At 36.0% G+C, this 20,117-nt stretch overlaps 1 protein-coding gene across 1 annotated transcript; it reads right to left on the bottom strand.

The window, feature by feature from the left end:
• Positions 1–473: 473 nt before the first annotated feature.
• Positions 474–19,837, bottom strand: LOC147485561 (ARM repeat superfamily protein). The gene is given in 36 exon segments (XM_086569822.1): positions 474–804; positions 1,175–1,234; positions 1,312–1,424; positions 1,526–1,684; positions 3,350–3,476; positions 4,651–4,691; positions 4,694–4,817; positions 5,405–5,515; positions 5,677–5,830; positions 6,665–7,000; positions 7,679–7,863; positions 8,179–8,277; positions 9,015–9,278; positions 9,722–9,898; positions 10,038–10,331; positions 10,425–10,592; positions 10,713–11,063; positions 11,293–11,462; positions 11,571–11,718; positions 12,448–12,517; positions 12,642–12,826; positions 12,910–13,288; positions 13,825–13,943; positions 14,089–14,148; positions 14,910–15,018; positions 15,098–15,176; positions 15,303–15,390; positions 15,773–15,837; positions 16,942–17,094; positions 17,858–17,964; positions 18,093–18,175; positions 18,410–18,500; positions 18,589–18,725; positions 19,005–19,094; positions 19,196–19,363; positions 19,593–19,837. Coding segments are annotated over 36 exon segments (5,451 nt in total). The 5' UTR covers positions 19,779–19,837; the 3' UTR covers positions 474–603.
• Between the last annotated feature and the right edge of the window lie 280 nt (positions 19,838–20,117).

Here is a 20,117-nt window from a genome sequence, read left to right as displayed (position 1 = left end):
GTTTCAAAACAAAAAATCATAAATTATTACTAATCTTTCAAACATTCCAAAATATTATACGTTTGCCCTTCAAAAATTCAATTCGCAAATATTTCGGCGAATTGCTAACAAGATCCAAACAAAGTTATTTAAATACATATTTGGAATTGAAGCTATTGCATTCTAATGTTTGTTAATGGAAGACCGTAGACCTTATTGTATCAAAACTCTACTTGCGTAAACTTGATTTCCTTTTACTCGAATGCACAATCTACTGGCGCATGATTTTGGTGAACCCGCATTGAAGTTCATATTTGCCACTTCGAGTTTGAGAGTTCTTTGTTCTCATTGACGTTACAAAGAACCAATTACTGCAAAGATTAATAGGACTGTTTGAGTTGACAAGAACCAATATAGCTCTGTCAAGGCTAGCAGTAATTTGATTACCCAACCAGAAACCATTTTTTTGGAAAACTGGTTTAATGACAGAAATGTTTTGCAACTTTTGAAAAGCAAATTGACAAGTGAATTTGAACTTTACATATGGTATAACAAATCACTTCAAAATTTTGCAAATGGTGCAAAATCTTCAATATCAATATTGTAGTAAACATCTACAAGCAATTAGGTTATTTGCATGTTATCTGGCTCAAGACTGTCTAGAATCTCAAGACATTTCCTCAATGACGACTTAGCTTGCTCATTCTTTTCCACCTCACACAGATGAACAAGCTCAGCCTTCAATGCAATATCTTGATGTTGAATTGAAGCAACTTTACACAACTTGGTCATTTCTAAGAGGCACTCTGAAGCAGCTATGTGAACCTGAAAATTTTGTGTATAGCATACAGCAGAATGAGATCATCAGCAGGTAGCAAATTTCAACATTATACGATCAGTATTGTAAGGCTTCACATTGGTAAACTAGCTAATTTTATGCCAATTTATGGATATTTTATTCTCAGAGATGTATGTAGTGTTTTTTTCCATAAGATAACAAGTTATGTATTTCTTTAAGTTATTATTCTAAATGATCATGGTGAAAGACGAACAGTTATGAAAATTTGAATTTAAGTCTCCTGCCACACGACGTGTGCTACTAATATTTGGAGAAAAAAAAAGAGAAAGAGAGTCGTCTTTGCACTTTTACTACTCTGTGACAGGCAGTTACTGGAAAAAAAAACAGAAGACATACCTGGGCAATTTTTATCGTGCTTATGCATTCAATTACTTTGGGAGCTGTGCAGTAAAACAACTGAGACAGAAAATGTAGTAAGGTAGATGAAAAGCTTAACAAGAAAAATGTAATTAATACAGCATACTTGAAATTACCTCATGAACTAAAGAAGTTGCATCAGTACTTGGGGAAGTTTCCTGAGAATTGTACACATTCTGATGGAGCTTTGAACATAGCTCCTTGACTGACGAGAAAACCGTCATTTTGACTGTGCCAACAGAACCATTAACAAAACTAGTAAGTCAGAGGCACTGAACTGAGCAGTCACCCACCACATTTGGGAAAATTTTACAGGGAAGAAGAGGATACCTGTCCATGGTAAACCAGGTGACAGGGCGAATGAGTACACATGTATCAAGTTCTTTCCTTGGTCTATGATATCAGAAAGATGTGCCACATTGATACAAGATGTGATGCATTCCAGAACCTTGTCATATGGAGCAGAAACATCTTCCTCTTTGTCTTCTCCTGCACTCACACAATATCCGTGTTGTGAGTTCTGATAGTTTTTATATAGGCATCTTTAGTTGCCCCAAAAAGCCTATTAAACATGTGATAACTAAACATCTGAATTTCAATGATTCCTAAAGAGGCCAAAGCATTCAACGGAGTTACCATCATTTTTCTCTTTCAGATAAGAAAAGTAAAAATATTTATAACATGGGTGTTTGAGATACTATTCCTATATATGACGCCTTGTCATTTTTCCGTTTCCATCCACTAGTGGCAGCTACAACTGCATTCAGATTCCAGACACATCTTGCCACATTTTAGCATCTGTTCATTGTGCCATTCAAGGGGTACTATTAATAAATGTTGTTCACCACAGTACAATCACCAAAGCCCTTAATTCCTGATTCTCTTTCTACAGGTGCCAGCTGAGTTTGACCTCTTGGTGGTGGTGTATCTATTAATGAAAATTTGAGTCCTCGCTCTTGTCTGCAGCCTTAATCTTGTTTAAAGATTCTTCTACTTATCACATGCCATACTTGCGCCTGACATCTTATGTATTGAGTCAAGCATCATTCCTAACAATACGCTACATATCTAGTAGATTTTGCATCTTTTTACATGCCACAAGAAAGAGTTACATCTGTCATCATTCGCCACTAGGGAAAGTAGTGTCTTAGTTCCCATAAGAAGTCAACTAGAGTATGCAGTACATAATAAATAATTCAAATTAATTCATATTTAATCATTGGCACCAAAAAGAGTACAAGGAGGGGACTAGGGCAGAGATACTTACCTTAGAATAGAGAGGGATACAAAACACATACAAAGAGAAGCTACCCAATCAGAAACTTATTCTAGACTTGGGGTTGTCCTAAATTTGCCTTGGTGCCAAGTGGAGACATCGTTTGTCACTAAAGAACCCAACGTCATCGACAAAACCTATCTAATGCAAAAATAAACTCCTTGTGCAACCTTCCCCCTTTGGGCTAGGCGCCTTTCCAGCATATACCCTCAGGGTATTACACTCACCCACCTTTAGAACGAACCGTCCCCAGCACAGATATAACTATGTGGCGACCCGCTCCAACAGCTGATACTGTCCCCACTTAAACACCATCTGTGCAGGCCTGGGGTTTCCCTCAAAGGACTTGAAGTAGAGATCAAACCAAGGTCTTGGACAAAACCAAACCAATGTGGACTATACTCCTCACACAACCTTCACCCTTTGGGCTAGACGCCTGTTTAGAATACACCGATGTGAAAACTGAAACTCAAGTCAATTTTCAGCAGTTTAAAATCGGCCCCCACATTCAAGAAAAAAGGTTCCCAGTCTTTGCAGACTTTTCCAACTTCTTAATAGCTTATAATCTTCTTAAGAATTTAATATTATGGTCCATGGTATTGATATCCATATTAACTCAAAATATCTATTGGTGGGTAATCTACTCGTGAGTATCAAGTATGTACGACCATGTGCCACTCACCTAGTCATATCAAACAAAGGTAGGACAATCTGCATCATGGTCAATTACAGTGCATTCAATAGCACGAAGAATAACAAATGATAAAAAAAAAAAATGTTAGCAATATAATTTTCACAATGTATACAGCTAAAAAACACCATATTTTTTTGCAAAAAAAATATAAAATATAAAATCCAAGCATAGGTAAAGGTGCTACCTGCTCTCATGCTATCATTGGGTAAAGGAGCTTGTCCAGGCTTTGTGACATTGGCTTGGTTGCATACCTCGCACAGTAAGGGAAACACCTTCCCAAAAAGTTCTGCATTACCAAAAGCTTTTATGATCTGAAAAACAAAAGCAAAATCCATGTTATTTTCCTAGAAACTGAAAAATAGTACACTTCCACTTTTTCCTTGCATATAATCATGGAAAAGGAGGTAGAAATTTATATGAAAAAGAAGCCTCATATGGTTTCATGGGAATGACTCAATGGCCAATTTTTGGTAATTATTATATCCGCACCTTGGAGGTCACACTCAATCTACCCTCTCCAGAAACTTCTTACCCTACTAAATGAGCTATGATCATTCTACCTTGTATACCTAGTTATATTGCACATCTGCACTAGTAACCAAACCGATGAGATGAACTGCGCTATGTAGATCTCCTTTGGACTAATACCAAAAGTTTCCTATGGACTCCTCATAACACTAAAAATGCATATCAAGTAGTCGAAGTGTTCATATGAGGATGTGACGTAAAATTGGGCATCAGTCAGCACTGTATCTCCCGCACAATCTATCACCAAGACATTAACATATAAATCCTGCACCAAGATTTAGCAAGATATCCTCCACATTTGATAAAACTCTGGTACAATAACTGTTCTCAATGAACATGTGGTACTCAAATAATCTAATATTTTTTTCTGTTTTTTTTCAAATTCTCAAATTTAGCATTGTCGGAAGGGTTTCCATAAGACCATCAAGCTAAAAAGCATCTTGAATATATTAGAATAAAGATAAAAATATTCCAGCAGAAGAAGAAGAAGAAGAAGAAGGGCTTAATATCAGTTGTCAAATGCACACAGAGTGGAGTCTTGAAGGCATGTGGAGTGGAGAGCCCAAGGTGTCTCTGAAAGTTTGTCCGAAAGTGTTCTACAAAGATTGTTCTAGGTTAAACAATTGAAGTCACTCAAAGCGATTACAGAGTCTCTGATTGTGGATATTGAAAAAAGGTTTCCAGGAGCCTACGAAAAATAATGCAAGTGTGCTAACAAGGTTAGTTCCATGAGAAGTGCTAAACAGAGTAAGAATTTCACCTATAGGTATGAATACACATTTTTCATAAGAGTTTATTAATGCAAAACACATAGAAGAATTCATGGAATTTTTAGAGTTTGGCACTCTAGAAGAAATTGAGATTTGTCCAGTCCTTAAATAGTGAAAAACAGATGAATGGAAATTAGTGTAATTGAGGTGAAAGGTGGAATACAAACATTCTCATTATTCACTTTACCTGTTGTAGACAAGTAAAACCTGCTTCACGGTATGTCTTGACTTTTTGGAGCATGCTGATGACACAAGATTTATGATCGCATCTGGTTTGGCAGAGTCTTCAATGGAAATTGCTTTGTGGCATGATGTACAAAGAGCAGCTATTGCATATAAGATAGCATCCTTTCCCTGTTGATCATAGTGAATTAGTTAGAGAAAGAACGTAGTATATTAAATCCACCCAAATTACGTCAGTGCCTTACTCTCACAAACAATATTTGAAGAAACCCCAAGATTAGAGAAAATCTGAATACCCAGATATGTATATGGTAAAACATTTTTTTTTTTTTTTTTTTTTTTTGGCTAGGTAAAAAGTGATATTTCATTAATAAAGTAAAAGTAGGCTGAGAAGGCCTACATTACAAGAGAAAAACCGAAAAATAAATATTTACAAGATATGAAACAAAACATAAGAAAAAAAAAACACGAGACATGCACCGTCACTCCATGTCTAAGAACATAAGACGATCCCATCTAGCTACAAAAGACTCAAAGAAACATCCTCTAAACTCTTTGAAGACTTTAGACCACCGAAATAGCAAAGCTTTTATCGAGAGAATTGTCTTCTTTGAAGTATCTTACAGAGATATGACACCAATTTTAAATTATCTACTTGGTTTTATATCTTTAAAAAACAAAAGTATCTAGTTCAACATTATCTATAAGAGAATACCAATGAGAAGCTGAACTAATAGTAGTGCTTGTTTGGCATGTACCTCCCATATCCTACCAGGCACTTCCTTTAGAAGACATTCCAGTAACGCATGATGGTGAGGAGACAGGGATTCACCCAAAACTTCACTCAACTTTCTAATTGCCTTAGCTGACTGCGACAGATAAGCAATGTTCCAGAAAACAGACATGATGTTAAAATTCAGTGAACTGAGGTGTTGAACTATTTCCTATGAGAATATAGAAGTCCATCCAACATGCACTATCCAAATAAAAACTTCTCAAAGAGAAGTACAGGATTATGAAAGCAACTGACCTTTTTCTTACTTGACCATGACGATGACATAATGCCCTCACAAAGCAGCGCAACTATCTCTGCTGCATACAATTGAAGGGTATTACTTTCACTGCTTGCGTTTTCTTCCCACAATTCGTCAAATATTCCCCCAACATCTTTGTCATCCTCAAATCTGCATAAAGCACAATATTTCCATGGCTATGAAAAGATGAAGCATAATTTCAAAAGATTGATCTTCTCATATAAACTTGAGCTTTCATGTCACTACCAAAGGCTGTTTATCAACCAGTAGAGCTGAATTGAGTAAAAAATAGTCTAAGTGGCGTTGACATGGGTACTTATAACCAGTGGCACCACCCTTAGGCATTAAAGAAGCTTTGGAAGCCAAAAGCTGATTGATCATCCTCTTTGATAAGGCTAGATGATTGGTTGACCCGATTCCCAAGGCTATTCTATGGTATTGTGAATTGAAAGGAATAGGAGAATCATTTAAGCAAAGGAAAGGGATATAAATTGCGTCATTAAGGTCAAGGAGAGTCTTAATCGTTCGGAGTAATAACCAGCTATTGGGAGACTGAAGTTCCAATAATGCGTTTTACGATGGCATTCAACAGCAACATATTTGCAGTGTATTTGAGATTGTAGCTCACCCCATGCTACCATGCTAAGGGTGTAACCCCAACACACACACACACACACACAAAAATAATAATAAAAAAATAAAAAAATGATAATATAACCAAAAAAAAATAATAATAATCTTCATACCGCTGCTTTCTCTTATCACCTCTCCCTACACACATACAGTCATACACACATGCTGCATTCTACCCAAAACTATACGACTATATGAGAACTATACAACATTGAAGGTTGAATATTTACCACTATTAATATGTTAAGTGCATCCATCGGGAGACACATTAATGATAAGAATACCTAAATTTGTAAAAGGAACACCTAAAAGAATACTGAGAATATAGTCAAGAATATTTTGCAGGCAGACCTTGCAACAAAGGTAACAGGAAAAATTGTAGCATGGTATCCACTAACAACATCTGCTGCATGATGTGAAAAGTTCTTCAACAGAATTGCACATGAAACTTGAGCATTTCGGTCACCAGTATGCAAAGCTGCAGTATCTTCAATCAATTTCTGGGCCTGAGAGGAAGTAGCATACTTCAATATGATTGCGCAAGTACTTGCAAAAGCACGTTTTGCTGCACCACTCCTTTCACCCACGACAGTTGGAAACATGAGCTTTAATAGCGTGCTTGTAAATGGTTTGATATCAGCCCCAACTTTTTGAACCAGTAAGCTAATAAAGCTGGCAACACCGACCCTGTAATAAGAACAAGAGCTAAATTCAAGGGGACGAAATAACTAGGTTTATACTTGATTGAATCATACAAGCCATCAAACTCTATAATCTTAATTACATTTTCATAAAAAATGAAGGTATATACAGGTAAAACAGTGATATAATTCAGTCCTTAGATGATTTTACTTCTGCACTGATGTTGATCAATACTTTTTGGCATCTTCACTGCTTGTGCACTTTGACATAGTTTACTTTCATTCGATACTTTGATATTATGTACTTAAAGTTGACAGGTAATTGTTATATTCATTTACTTAATAATGAGAAGAAAAACACTGGCTTGTGATTATTTTCTTTAAATTATAGCTTCTAAAAAGATTTTTACAATTCTAATATCCGGAATAAGTACAGGTGGCGCCGATTCATTTTGAGTTACATAAGTTGAAAACTAAATATCGTAGTATGTTTAATCAATTGAAGTAAATCATTAATCCTAAGTTCCATTTTACTTTATTTTTTTGTTTTTATTTTTTTGGATCGGAAATAAGCACCTCGTGGCTCTTGCTTGTGTACTCTATTCTAAGAATAAATTGATATACTTGAGACTTACGAGTATGAGTTAATTTATCTGTAATAAAAGAAGTACAGAACCTATCATGAATTGGATGAAGCAAACATTAAAGTGACATGTCCATATACCTGGTATTCAGGCCAACCCCAGATCGAACCATTTGAGCAAGACGAGGAATCAATAAATCTAATGATTTGGTATCAATAGCCTTAAGACATAAATCAAGAGTTTCCCACATTGGGGAGTCCTTTGCAACTGCAATACGCAAATTGTCAAGCTTCTCTGCCTTGATCCCCGCATTCACGGCGTGCAACTAGATAAACAAAAAGGACAAAAAGTAAATGCATATCCAAGAGAATACACACTTACACAGGATAAAACTAATTTTATAATAAATTTGCAGTTTCATATATAACCATCCATTTGCAGATAGAGTTGCCAAGTCTTAATGTTCTTAAGCAAGTATTGGTACTCTCACTACTATGTAATAACAAAAAGATGCAACAGATTGTCAAAAGTAGAGCAAGTTTTCCTTGTCACAAAATCTCAAGAGAATAAAAATTGCTGAAGTACTCCAACATCCTGTTAAAAGAATCTGACTTTTATTAATGGATCAAAACTGCCATACCTCTACGTAATTGAGCCTTTGGTCTTCAAGACTTGATAAACTCTCAAGCATGCAGCAAACTAGCTCAGGTAGATGTGGCCGAATCGCAATTCCAGCACCCTTTAAGTAATCATTACATACTTCTATTGTTACAAACTCTCAATTCATCATATAATAAAAAAAGTAATAGAAGAGAAATGCCTAGAACCAAAAAGTAAATTTAAATAGAGAGAGAGAGAGAGATTGCAATTACTATGACAGTAAGAAACAGTACTCCATTCGGTTAGCTTAGCTCAGTCTTTAGTTAGAAAGTCGGACCTTACTCTATTCCTAGCAGAATAGTGGTCAGACTCCGCTAATGCTTGTTAAGGCACAATCAACTAATTTAGGAGTCAAAGAAAAGTAGACTCTCACTGTAAAATACGTGTCTGGAGGCTTAAACATGATAAAGGAAAAGGTATTCCACAAAACCATTTCTTCTTTCAATTATATATATGTTTATTACGACAAAAGTGTATCTATCCAACATAACAAAGGCAAAGGCCTGGAACCAAAAGATGTGCAAAACAAAATCAATGTGGCCTAAAACATCCCAACTAGGTGCACCTGTTAGACCACCAAAAGAAATGTGCTTCTAATTCAAAGTTCTTGATACTAATGCAAGTAAAGATGCAAAAATAAATCAACAAATGGAATGATCAAGAGGAACAAGAAGAATTTTTCTATCAATTGAACATGTTAACATTATAGTTAAAATTTCAGACAATTTTTTTGATGAACATAAATAAGAGCAACCTCTGATGCAACTATATTTAAAAGAGCAACCAGCTCAATCATTGCGCAAAAACTGGGCTAACCTTTGAGAGTTTCATAACCATTCCTACAGATGCCTTCTGAATGCTTGCAACTTTACTCACTATGCCTTCAGACAAGAAAAAAGGTAAAACAATGTCCATTGTTTTGCTTGCATCTGACATTGGAGTGAGTGAAACATCACACAACCTAATCGTTAGCGAACTTAAGGAACGGCATAAACTATCCCCAGAATTTCGAACAGTCTCCTTTATGTCATCCATAGCACGAAAGGCTGCCAGCCATATTCTTTTCAGATGCTTAGCAACCTATATCAATAAATTTGACATGCTAAGTGTTGGAGTAAGAACAAAATGGCACTTTAAGCAGGGTACAACAAGTAATTTTAACCAAAGACCCTTCAAATACAAACACCCTTTCCATTGCCGCATAAGGACAACATACCACTTTTTGCAATAAGCTTAGAAAACTTTTTTCAAGTTTGTTATATGTGGAAAGAAAAAAAAGTCTTACTTTTTCAGAAGCTATAATCATTAATAAGTTCAATCATATTTTTTTTTTCCTTTAACTAATAAAAAATCCAATCATATTTTAGCTAAGAAACTATCTCAATTAATTTATGATAACTAATACTACAAATGTACAGTAATATAAGGTTAACCGATGGATAGTTCCGAAGAATGCAAGAGTTATGCAGTGCTTTTTAGCTTGCATACATATACAATAAAGACGAAGAAAGTCAAAATATCACCTGGTCAAATTTGCGCCCTTGGATTATATCAGCAAGTGCAAGACAGGAAGCCTCTCTAGAACGCCAAAGTCTGGACCCACACTGTGTCAACAAGTCTTCAAAAATAAGATCCAAATGCTCATCAATAGTTTTCTTTGAATCTTCCACAAGTGACTTCCAGATGTGCCCCATTGCATCCTGTCAGTATAGCAGAAGCTAAGTACTAGCAGATTTATCAATAAGAAGAGTACGACCTATATGAGACAAGAACTAAAAGGTTTGAGGCCAGTCATGATGAATAATTTAGGCATGTTGTCAAGCATTAATTGATCAATACCTGCACGTTTTTATCAGGATCATACTGGTAACGGACAAGTCGAGGAATTAATAACCGTAAGTGAGGTTGAAGAGCCTCCCCAGCTTGTTTTGCTATCTTCGAGAATCCAAAAGCAGCACCTCTTTTTGAATTTAAAGAAGCTTGATGATTAGCTAAATCCATAAACTTATATATTAGGTCTGGCTGCCCCATTTCATTAGCGAGACTGCAAAGCTCCTTATATGTGCTAAGTTTTCCTCCACTAAGACTTTCACCAATAGCTCCTTCTTGGAAGACTTCAGAGTCTTCCATTAGCTGGAATGCATAAATTACGAAAAATCAAATCTTTAGAGACAAGCCATCTGAAATTGAAATGCAAAAACAGGAAAAACTAAATCACTCAGCCACCTTGATCGCTCTTTTTCTCTTTCCCGAACCAGTCAATGTGCTCACAAGTGCATTCACCAAGTCTTTCTTCATTGATGCATCACCAAGTTCATACACTATACTCATGCCCTGAGATGCCAATTCCTGTGTAAGGTCGTTTTGCTCACCTAGTAGGTGAGAAAATGCTTCCTGTAAATGGCATAAAAGACAAAGATTTAACAGGTTCTTGTCTTCTTGATCTTCTGAAAAGAAAATGAGAATATTGGAAATATTGCTCAAAAGCAAGATGGCACATATCCTATAACCAACCTGAATTTCAGGAAGTAGTTGTTGAATCTTTTGATGGTGCCCACAATACATTGTCAGCGATACAAGCCAAACAGTTCCCGCACATCTTTCCTCTTTTCGGCTACTATAAAGAAGATCGTCAAACAGTTTTCTAGTTATCACATCTCTCACAGTGATAAGGCATTCCTCATTGGCCTTAGTTTCTTCGGTAGCACTACGTCTAGATAGAGCTGAGGGTAGATCACCCATAAGAAAGTTCGAAGCAAGAGAAAGAGATGTATAATTGGACTTGAGAATCACATCAGCTGTCACAGTCACCCCACCCCACAAAAATGAAAGAGCCTCACCAGCTGCAAATAGTATATCTTCAACCTGTAATGAAACAAACTTGTAAGTGTTGAAGGTTCTTAGACCTTAGTACAGCTTCGAAGGAAGGTACAAAATATTCATAATGGTAGGCTTGGCAGCAAACCATCAAAAACTATTTCAAGAAATGGAGATACAGCATAGTCATAACAATCATCAAAACTATTGCAGGAAATCAGACTCGAAGCAAATGCAATCAATTACAAATAAATAAATAATCCAGATACCCACCCACCTTTGATCTGCACAAACTGAAAATCAGATCAAGAGCAATATTAATCGATGATAATGTTCTTTCTTTTGTGCAAATGTGGCCCAGAGAGATAACAATTTTCTGGATTGCCTTGATGTCTTCTCCCGAGAGTATTTTGCCCAACTTCTCATTCAAAACCATCAAAATGCCAGCTGCAGTTACAAGTACTTGGATGAGCGTTAATTTATTGCAGTCAACATCCAATATATGAGTTGTGTTACACAGCTTCTCAGCAGTTACCATACAGAGAGCAAGCTTACCTGATTCGGAATCAACAAGTGCAGGCAATGGACCACGCAGTCCAATGTGCCCCAATGCTTGCATCGCAATGGAAGCCAACGTTGCAGTTTCAGTGTTAACCACATTTACCAAACATTTAATAGTGCTCTGAAGCAACTCTTCAGAAATCTGTAGGGAGCTATACCATTAGAGAGGCACAAATTGGAAGAAAAACTTACAGGTAAAAAGAAACAAGTAGATAGAAATCTTTTACACACAATATACCACCTCAAAATAATTTAATTGTACATAATGCATTTGGCATTATGTGATTTCCATTCAAAATAATACCTTATCAATTCAAAAGCATTTTCATCACATAATAAATCTGAATCAACAGTCATGTCATTTAACAGAAAAAAATCATTTTTTCAAATTCAACATGGAAACAGAAGTTGAGACACAGGTAAATTTGGTTAAAATCTCAAAAGGGTTGTTTCCCTGTTATCCATGAGTGCAAACCCACCCACTACTATGGAGGAATTAGGGGTGCCCCCTCAAAACTACTTAAAGCAGATCCCCCTCCTCCCTCTCCCTCTCCAAATCCAAGATCCAACCGACTAAGCAAAGATATAAAGATATGAACTCTCAAACTTCAACACTATTAGTTACACATACACCCAGTCAACAGATTTTACTCTCTATCATTAATTTCCCTCTGTATATATACACAAACTCTCACATATATAGAAAGTAAAATAAGGAGATAAAACAGATGGCTAAAAATCCTTTGTAAGAAATTAATGATAGAGAGTAAAATCTGTTGACTTTAGCTCTACTTTTAAAGGGGATAGGGAGCCATTGAACTCAGCCTTGTTACACATACCCACACAAAACAGCAGATGACAGATGGCTCACCGTTACTATCCTGAGATGCATTCTGCTGTTCAAACCCAAAGCACATAATGCTCCATGATGACTTTCAAACCTAAAGAAGATTACAAGATCCAAAATCAAATGCAGAGAACCACCCAAAAAGTTCAACGAAACTTAAAAATTAAAATCATTATTAACAGTACTTAATTAACGTTTAATCAAATTAATCTTCTGACCTTAAGTTTTTGGTTCCGCTGATTGAGGAAATGAGTTCTGAAATAAGGGTAGATGAAGCAGATGGCGAAAGAGAAGAACAAGCTATTCCTAGTAATCTTGCTGCAGATTCACGAGTGTCCGAGTCCACATGCCCCAGTAATTGCTTTAGCCATAAAACTTTACCAGAATATCGTAATGCTATAATCTAGAGGAAAAAGAAAGTCAAACCAATCACTGGGAGAAGTAAACAAAAGGAAAAAGATGAATGTAGCTTTGTGTGAAATTAACCTCAGGCATATAGAAAGCAATAGAAATCAGAGCTTTGGAAGCTGTGGCATGCAACTCTAAAGAACCCTCAAAAGCCAAACCACGTTCTAATAACAGACACAATGTATCAACAGATGACTGGAACTCTGATGTTCCTCCAACAGAATCAAGTTGCTGAAAATCTGCCTCAAAGGCCTTGAGTAAAAACTTAATCATCACCACAAACATATTTGATGGAAAAAGAAGCTCTTCCCTTGTTTGAGAAGAATCCCTTAATTTTGGTTGTTGCTTGGAAATATAATCTAGCATGTCTCTGATCTTAGGATATTCAATTTTGGAAGTTCTATTCATGGATCGGGAATCATCTTTCCCAAGAAAGAGTCCATCAAGTGCAAGTTCCCTGAAGATGAGAAAATCAACGGATTAGTCAACTACAAAGAAAAAGGAAACAGACGAAAAAAAAAAATACCTAGTTGAGATGTCCATGTCTATTCACCCCCTCCAACAAAATTAAACTCTCCGTTCATGAAATTCATTCTATTGATTACAAACAACCTCTCCGTTCATGAAATTCATTCTATTTATTACAAACAACCGACAATTTTAGGGGAGAACTTCATGAGATAGAAGCATGTACAGAAAAGTTCACCATCCTCAGATGCTCTCATGGAAATTCCACATGCCCTCCTATGAGAAAATTCCCACAAAAATTATGTAGAGAAGTGGGTGTCCACCAGAAAATTTTCCATGTAACCCTTAATATCTCATTAAGATTCTCACATAGGAGGGAAAATTCCCTCAGCAAACAAACACGCTGTAATTTTTATTTTTTTTAATTTGTATAGAAACACAAAAGTAGCGAACTGCAATGGAACGTAACCATAAACTACAAAAATAAACAAATAAAAGATTACAGTAGAAAGAAAAAGGAGTGACCTTATATCGAGCTTAGAATCTGCTGCTCCAAGCATACAAATGAATCGGCTAGCACAATGCCGTGAATCAAATATAGAAGTTGCCCACCTCAGAGCACAAAATCGCACTTCACCTTGTTCCTGCAATCACCACGATAAAAAAAAAAAATCATCACATCGAATGAAATATAGACATGCTTCCAAATTTCCTACGGCTAAAGCCAAATCAATGGAAGTAACCAAGAAAAAGAACAAATTGATGGAACGGTCATAACAGGTCACATACCACTTGGCAATTTTCCAGAAGGAGTGTCTCCAAGTCCTTTAACACGTTCATGGGAGCTCCCTAATGTTACATAAGAAACACTCAGGTAAATCCAGCATCCTTAAGTCAATAGAATAATAACATTCAGTATCTGATTAGGAACCTTTTGTTTACCGTAGGCTTGGATTGATTTAAACTTCAAATACCAAAAAACATAAGTAAAAGCATTCATGATCTTTGCTTAGTGCCAGATGGAACAAAACTTAGAAACATGAACCTTATGTGCTCCCCACTCCAGCAAATGGAAGCTTACTTATAGAATAAGTGTCATTTTCACCACAAAGTTCCAGTATTGGATCCCCTTTTAGAGCCACAATATATCTTTCTCCACAACTTTATCTTCATCCCAGCTCGTAATTAAGTTTAAAAACAAAATCTTTTTAAAGCTTTTAATTAGATATTAAACAATATACTCTGCATGTTAACAACTGAACCTATATAGTATATACCTAAGGCAGCCATTACAGAGATAATAATTTATGCATGTGTTTTCTGATTTTGCAGTCTTATATATATTTAAAAAAACCTGGTTACTGAAAAATCAACACAGTTTAACTTATTTCACACTCACATGTGGATAATTTCTCTTTTTCCCTAAATATTCTTCAGAATTGTCGTAAATTAGGTAAGAACTAGTAAGCACCACCAAGTTAGTTTGTTTGAGCTATTACTACAAAAATCATTTTAGACCAGATATCCATAAGATTTTCCTGTTTGAGTCAGAGGAAGGTAACGGACTAACGTCGGCATGAACATGGAGAATTCTACTGGAGCAAGAATACCTTGTAAGCTATAGCAAGGGAATTGGTTGCTTCTTGAATGGTGAGACGAAGAGTCTGATCCTCAAATTTCAAGGCATCAAAAAGTCGAACAGCCATGTCAATCTTATCTCTGATAGAGCGAAAAATCAAGGGTTAGGTATGAACAAAGAAATTAAGCTTCTGGAAAGCATCAATCTGAAAAAGCGCACCTGAAAAGTTGAGGCATACGCTGTCCAAGCAATCCAATGGCTTGAAAGGCAAAGTTCTTAACATCCTTGGCGATGGAATCTGCACGGATTCAGAGGTCAGTAACAATACCAATACCCTAGCTGAGAAAGTGAGAGAACGTTGAATCCTGCAAAGCAGAGATGAAAATTCAGATTTAAGAAAACAACAGAGACTGCATGAACAAACCTGAATCTGCATTTGAAGAACTATCAAGAGACCTCAAAATTCCACTGAGTATAATAGGACCCATAAGCTTCAGCTGATCAATTGTTGCCTGCAAAAATGTCACCAATGACATCGCTTATGATTTTTAAGATCAAAGAACGAAATTAAAACACTAATTCTAGAGATGACTGAAGGACAAGAGTATGCTATACACACAGAAACAAACAATCATTAACTCATTGACTTTAGCTTCCATCTCATGCCAAAAACAAGATAGTTAGTTAATCTTGTGATATCATCCCATCCCCCAAGTCCCCAACAGAAATGTAACAGAAAATAATAATTGGGGGAGGGGGTTCAATTCTTGAAAAGAAAAGGCATAATACATGTTATTAAGCGTACATATGAATGTGACTGAGACGTTAAGGAAAGCAAGGAAATAATTCAAAATATAAGGTAGAAACTAGAACCTCAGGAAAAAAATCTCTTACATGTTTAAAAACCCAGACAGTGAACTCCATTCCCAACTGCTTCAACCTTGAAGTGGTCCCACTTCCTGTGAAGAAAATAATTTAGCCAACTAATAAATATTAAGTACTGAGCTATACAATTAGTTGAAATAATCATCTAAACAAAATAAAAAGCAACAAAAATAAAGATTTTACGTATATAAGATAGGATTAACCAAATAAAAAAAATGGAACACGATTCACGACAGACACTTAGAGAAAGTTCATATCAAAAACAAAAAAAATGACAAAGAGGCTTCCAAAGTGACAGAATTTTCTCTGAAAGCCAACGTAAAATACGGATAATACAAACATTCAGAAAAAAAATGAGAAACCCGGGTTACTTCAGGATGACACAAAGGAAAAACGGCATAGCGGGGAAAGGAAAAACGGCATAGTGGAGTCAAGATGGCTCTTGGAGGTGATTTTGTACATACTTTCCTTTCTACAGAGGCAAGATGGATTCCGGAACATTTACCTAGACCAGATGTTTGGGTATTTTGGAATGAAGGAATTTGACAATTTTTGAAATGCACAAACTTATGATGGAAGTCAATGAAACTCCATTTGATTGGTCAAGGTAAGTGAGTAAAAGAATTGAGTGTTCCAAGACTTTATGATTAATTTGGATTCCATTGTATTTTTATTTAATTTTGTTAAGTGAGACATTAAATTGATATAATTTTGAGCATTACATCAACACCAAGACCAATAGCAACAACTAATGATCACGGACCAAAACCCCAAAAACCCAATGACACCCGATAATCCCAAGCCAAAACAAGGCAGAAATAAAGAAAATAAAAGAAAAAAATACAGTAGCCTTTAGGTCTGAAAAACAAAAGCAGAACAAACTGCAAAACAGCCAGGAACCACCACCATGGTGGAACCAACATAGCAGTATCATTTCCCGTACAACCGTAGTCCCTCCAATCCAACCCATTCTCCCCACTGTATTGTAAACTATGATGTATATTGTGTTTGAAGGGAGGTGGTAATCTTACCTCTCCCCATTTACTTTCCAGGCATGAATTCATCGCTGCCATGAAGAGGAATTAACTTCATATAAAGCTTTACCAGAGTCTTGAGTAACTAAAGGCATAAACTGTCTCATAACTAGTAAAAATGCTCACTAAAAGAATAGGACTTACCAAAGATGCATCCAAAAATGCACTGCAAAGTGGAAGGGAAAGTATTTGCGGCAGTGATCGATCGGCAGAAAACAGAGACCAGTCGAGCCCTTAGAGAAGAGTTTCCAGGCGTGACCCTATGCTCAGGAGCAATATTCTGAACTGCAGCAGTGCCTGCACAAGTGCAAAAAATATCGTGAAAATCCCAACAGTGGAGTACAAAACCAAAAAATCCCAATAACACGACCAAACATCAAGCTACAGAAATTAATCGGCTATCTCCCCAGAGTATGTTGTTAGATGCACTTTACTGAACTGCTATCCAAAACTCTAGGCTCGGCAAAAACAAGACATATCAACAACAAAAGGCAAAAAGAGCAGAAGATACCTACCAAGAAGACCATAAAATTTCATAAGCAGTAACAGAAATGTCAGCAAAGAATGAATGAGATAATGAAATACTTGTTTCTATTTGGTTTCTGATTTTAATTTAAAGGGAGTCCTGGCAAGTGCTTTTCCAATGTTTATAGTAGGGATTACTAGGATTTTTGTAAAGAAGAACATGTCTACCTCTATGAGTGAGCTAAAAACTCTTTCCCTGTCTCAAAATGCTCCTTACCTCCCAAATAGTCATCAAAACATCAAATTTGGAGCCTATCAGGCGTAGCAATCATATGAAAATGGGCTGAGATGAAAGCATATATTTCTTTGCAGATAAACCTATTCCCACCATTCTCCTGACACTAAAAGATCTATTATTCTCCTAATCTTATTTTCCAACAGAAGAATCCAACATGTAAATTTAGCTCCATGCCATCAGAGCAGCTTATAAACTTACATCAGAATATAAAACATAGATTAAAATCCCAGGAAACTGGAAAAAATAATTTATTATCAATAATCGTAATAATGACAGCAATGAGCAGGGATTACATACCATTAAATAATTGAAAAAGCTTGTTTATCAGTTCTGAATCTTCTAAATTTACTCCAGCAGCCTTCCTCTTTAAAAGCTCCTCCCCTCTCTTAATTACAGACTCTTGACTTGAAGAAATGAGCCATCAAACCGTAGATTATTATCTAAACAATTAATTTACACATGCAAATTGTACTACGAAAAAACAGTGTATACAAGCTTTTGTATTGAATATTACTTTTCAATGAACATGTACCTGTCGGAACAAGCAACTAGATAGAGAGGATAAACATGCTCAGGGGTTAGCTCCAGGGCCTCAACAACATTTAAGATGCCCAACTGATGATACATAAAATGAAGAAAAAATATAGTTAACGACTGAACCTGAAAGCGTTTGTAATAATAAGTGAGAAACAATCTACCCATAATCCCCCTGATACTTTTGTCCTACATTAGTCTCAAGTTTCAACTCAACTTTCCAACTACAGAGGCTTTTGTAATGAGTAACATAATACATTAATATGTGAAACATTCTAAAATCTCCAGAGTAGTTTTATCCTACTTTCATTTCACCTTTCTCAATAAAAGTGGTTCGCCTTTCAGTGGATGCTTTCCAGTTACACCTTCTGATTGAACCTTTGAAAGCCCTGCTGGGCAGTCCATCCTGGAAGAAAAAACAGATTGTTTTCATTCTAAAATGAAATATAACACGCGGAAAAAAAGCAACTTATCCATTTGATGAGATGACAAACCCCTGTAATGGTGGTTGATACAAGATGGTATGGAGGCAAAACTCAACAAAAAGATTAATATCCTTAGCATCATTCATCATTTTGTACTTTGCAGCAACTTCAGGGTCTATTTGACGTGAATGACATTCACCAATCACCTGAAACAAGTAACATAAATAATGATATAGTGATTTTTCAGGAGATAGTGAAAGACATGGACAAGTCACGAAAAGACAACCCCTAAAAAAAAAAAAAAAGAAGCCTAACCGTACACTAATGTAACAAAACATAGTTCTCAATTTCCCATAATGCAATACAGTATTGGACTAGTGGACATTTTGCCTCTATAGTGTAGGAAACACTTCCCCACATTCACCACCATAAAAGAATCGACATAATAAAAAAAGAAAGACTTCGACATAAAATCTGAATAATACCTTCACAACATTTCTCAAGACCATATCTTTATGTTGAGCAGGCAACTTTGAGACGTTTGCTACCAGCTCAGGTGCCATATTTGTTTTTTCCTGGTTTCATAACAATTCCAAAACATTATTTCCAGACACATTCATCCAAAACCAGAAGAACACAAACAATAGTAAACTACCAGAAGAGTATTATTACCAACCTCTGTAGATATGCGCTCAAATGCCATTTCAATATAAATAATACAAAAATTCTTAACCATTGACGCTGTATTAGCATCTATATAAATCTTCCACAACTCTAACAAAGGTAAACCAATCTCCAAGTTGTGCTTCACCCGCTTGTTCACATGGCTCAATATCTCCATAACCTACAATACCAAAAACAAACTAAATAATGAGTTACTTTGAAACATTAAAAAACAAACAACTCACTCACACATTATTTCAGCATTTAAAGTTTTATAAATTATCCTTCTAGGGCTTATTTGGCTGTTAATTCAGTAAAAGTCATTAATGAAACTCAATTGATTTACACATTTCACATATAAAATATAAAACAAGTATACATCAAAAACTAGTGGGAATTAAACTTGATACCTTCTTTCTAACATCAGTAGATGTAGAAGAGAGAGAAGAAATAGTATACGGTAGAAGTTTCGTAAGCAACGGTTCAAGCTTTGAATCATCAGTTAAAGCTAAACGAGTTAACATCCGGTCTAATATTTCTTCTTTTTCTACATCTGATTTTTCATGATTCAGTGATGATGTAGAAGTTTCCGCCATTTTTTTTTGCTCTCTTGCTGAGAAAACTGAAATGTGAGACAAAGGAATATTTATAGGTTGTGAAATGTGATGACTGTTTTTTTGGAGTGTGCGAAAAGAAAAGTATTTATACGGTCAGTCAAATGTACGTATTTCTGTTCAACCGTTAATGGGCTTTTTCTTTACAAACCCCACACTCAATGGAGCCCAATTTTACGGCCCAACAATAACTAGATAACTGCAAGCAGTGGGGGCGTCATCGGAGGTGGAGAAGAGAGAGGGAGAGATGGGTTTGTGGTGGGGAGAGAGAGAGTTGGGCTTGGTTGAGAAGGAAGGAGGTAGATGGAGAGAGAGAGTGAA

This window comes from Coptis chinensis, chromosome 7 (genome assembly GCF_015680905.1).
Source record: "Coptis chinensis isolate HL-2020 chromosome 7, ASM1568090v1, whole genome shotgun sequence".
Taxonomy (NCBI): domain Eukaryota; kingdom Viridiplantae; phylum Streptophyta; class Magnoliopsida; order Ranunculales; family Ranunculaceae; genus Coptis; species Coptis chinensis.
The sequence above is the reverse complement of the archived record's forward strand: the minus strand, read 5'-3'. Positions and strand labels throughout refer to the sequence as shown.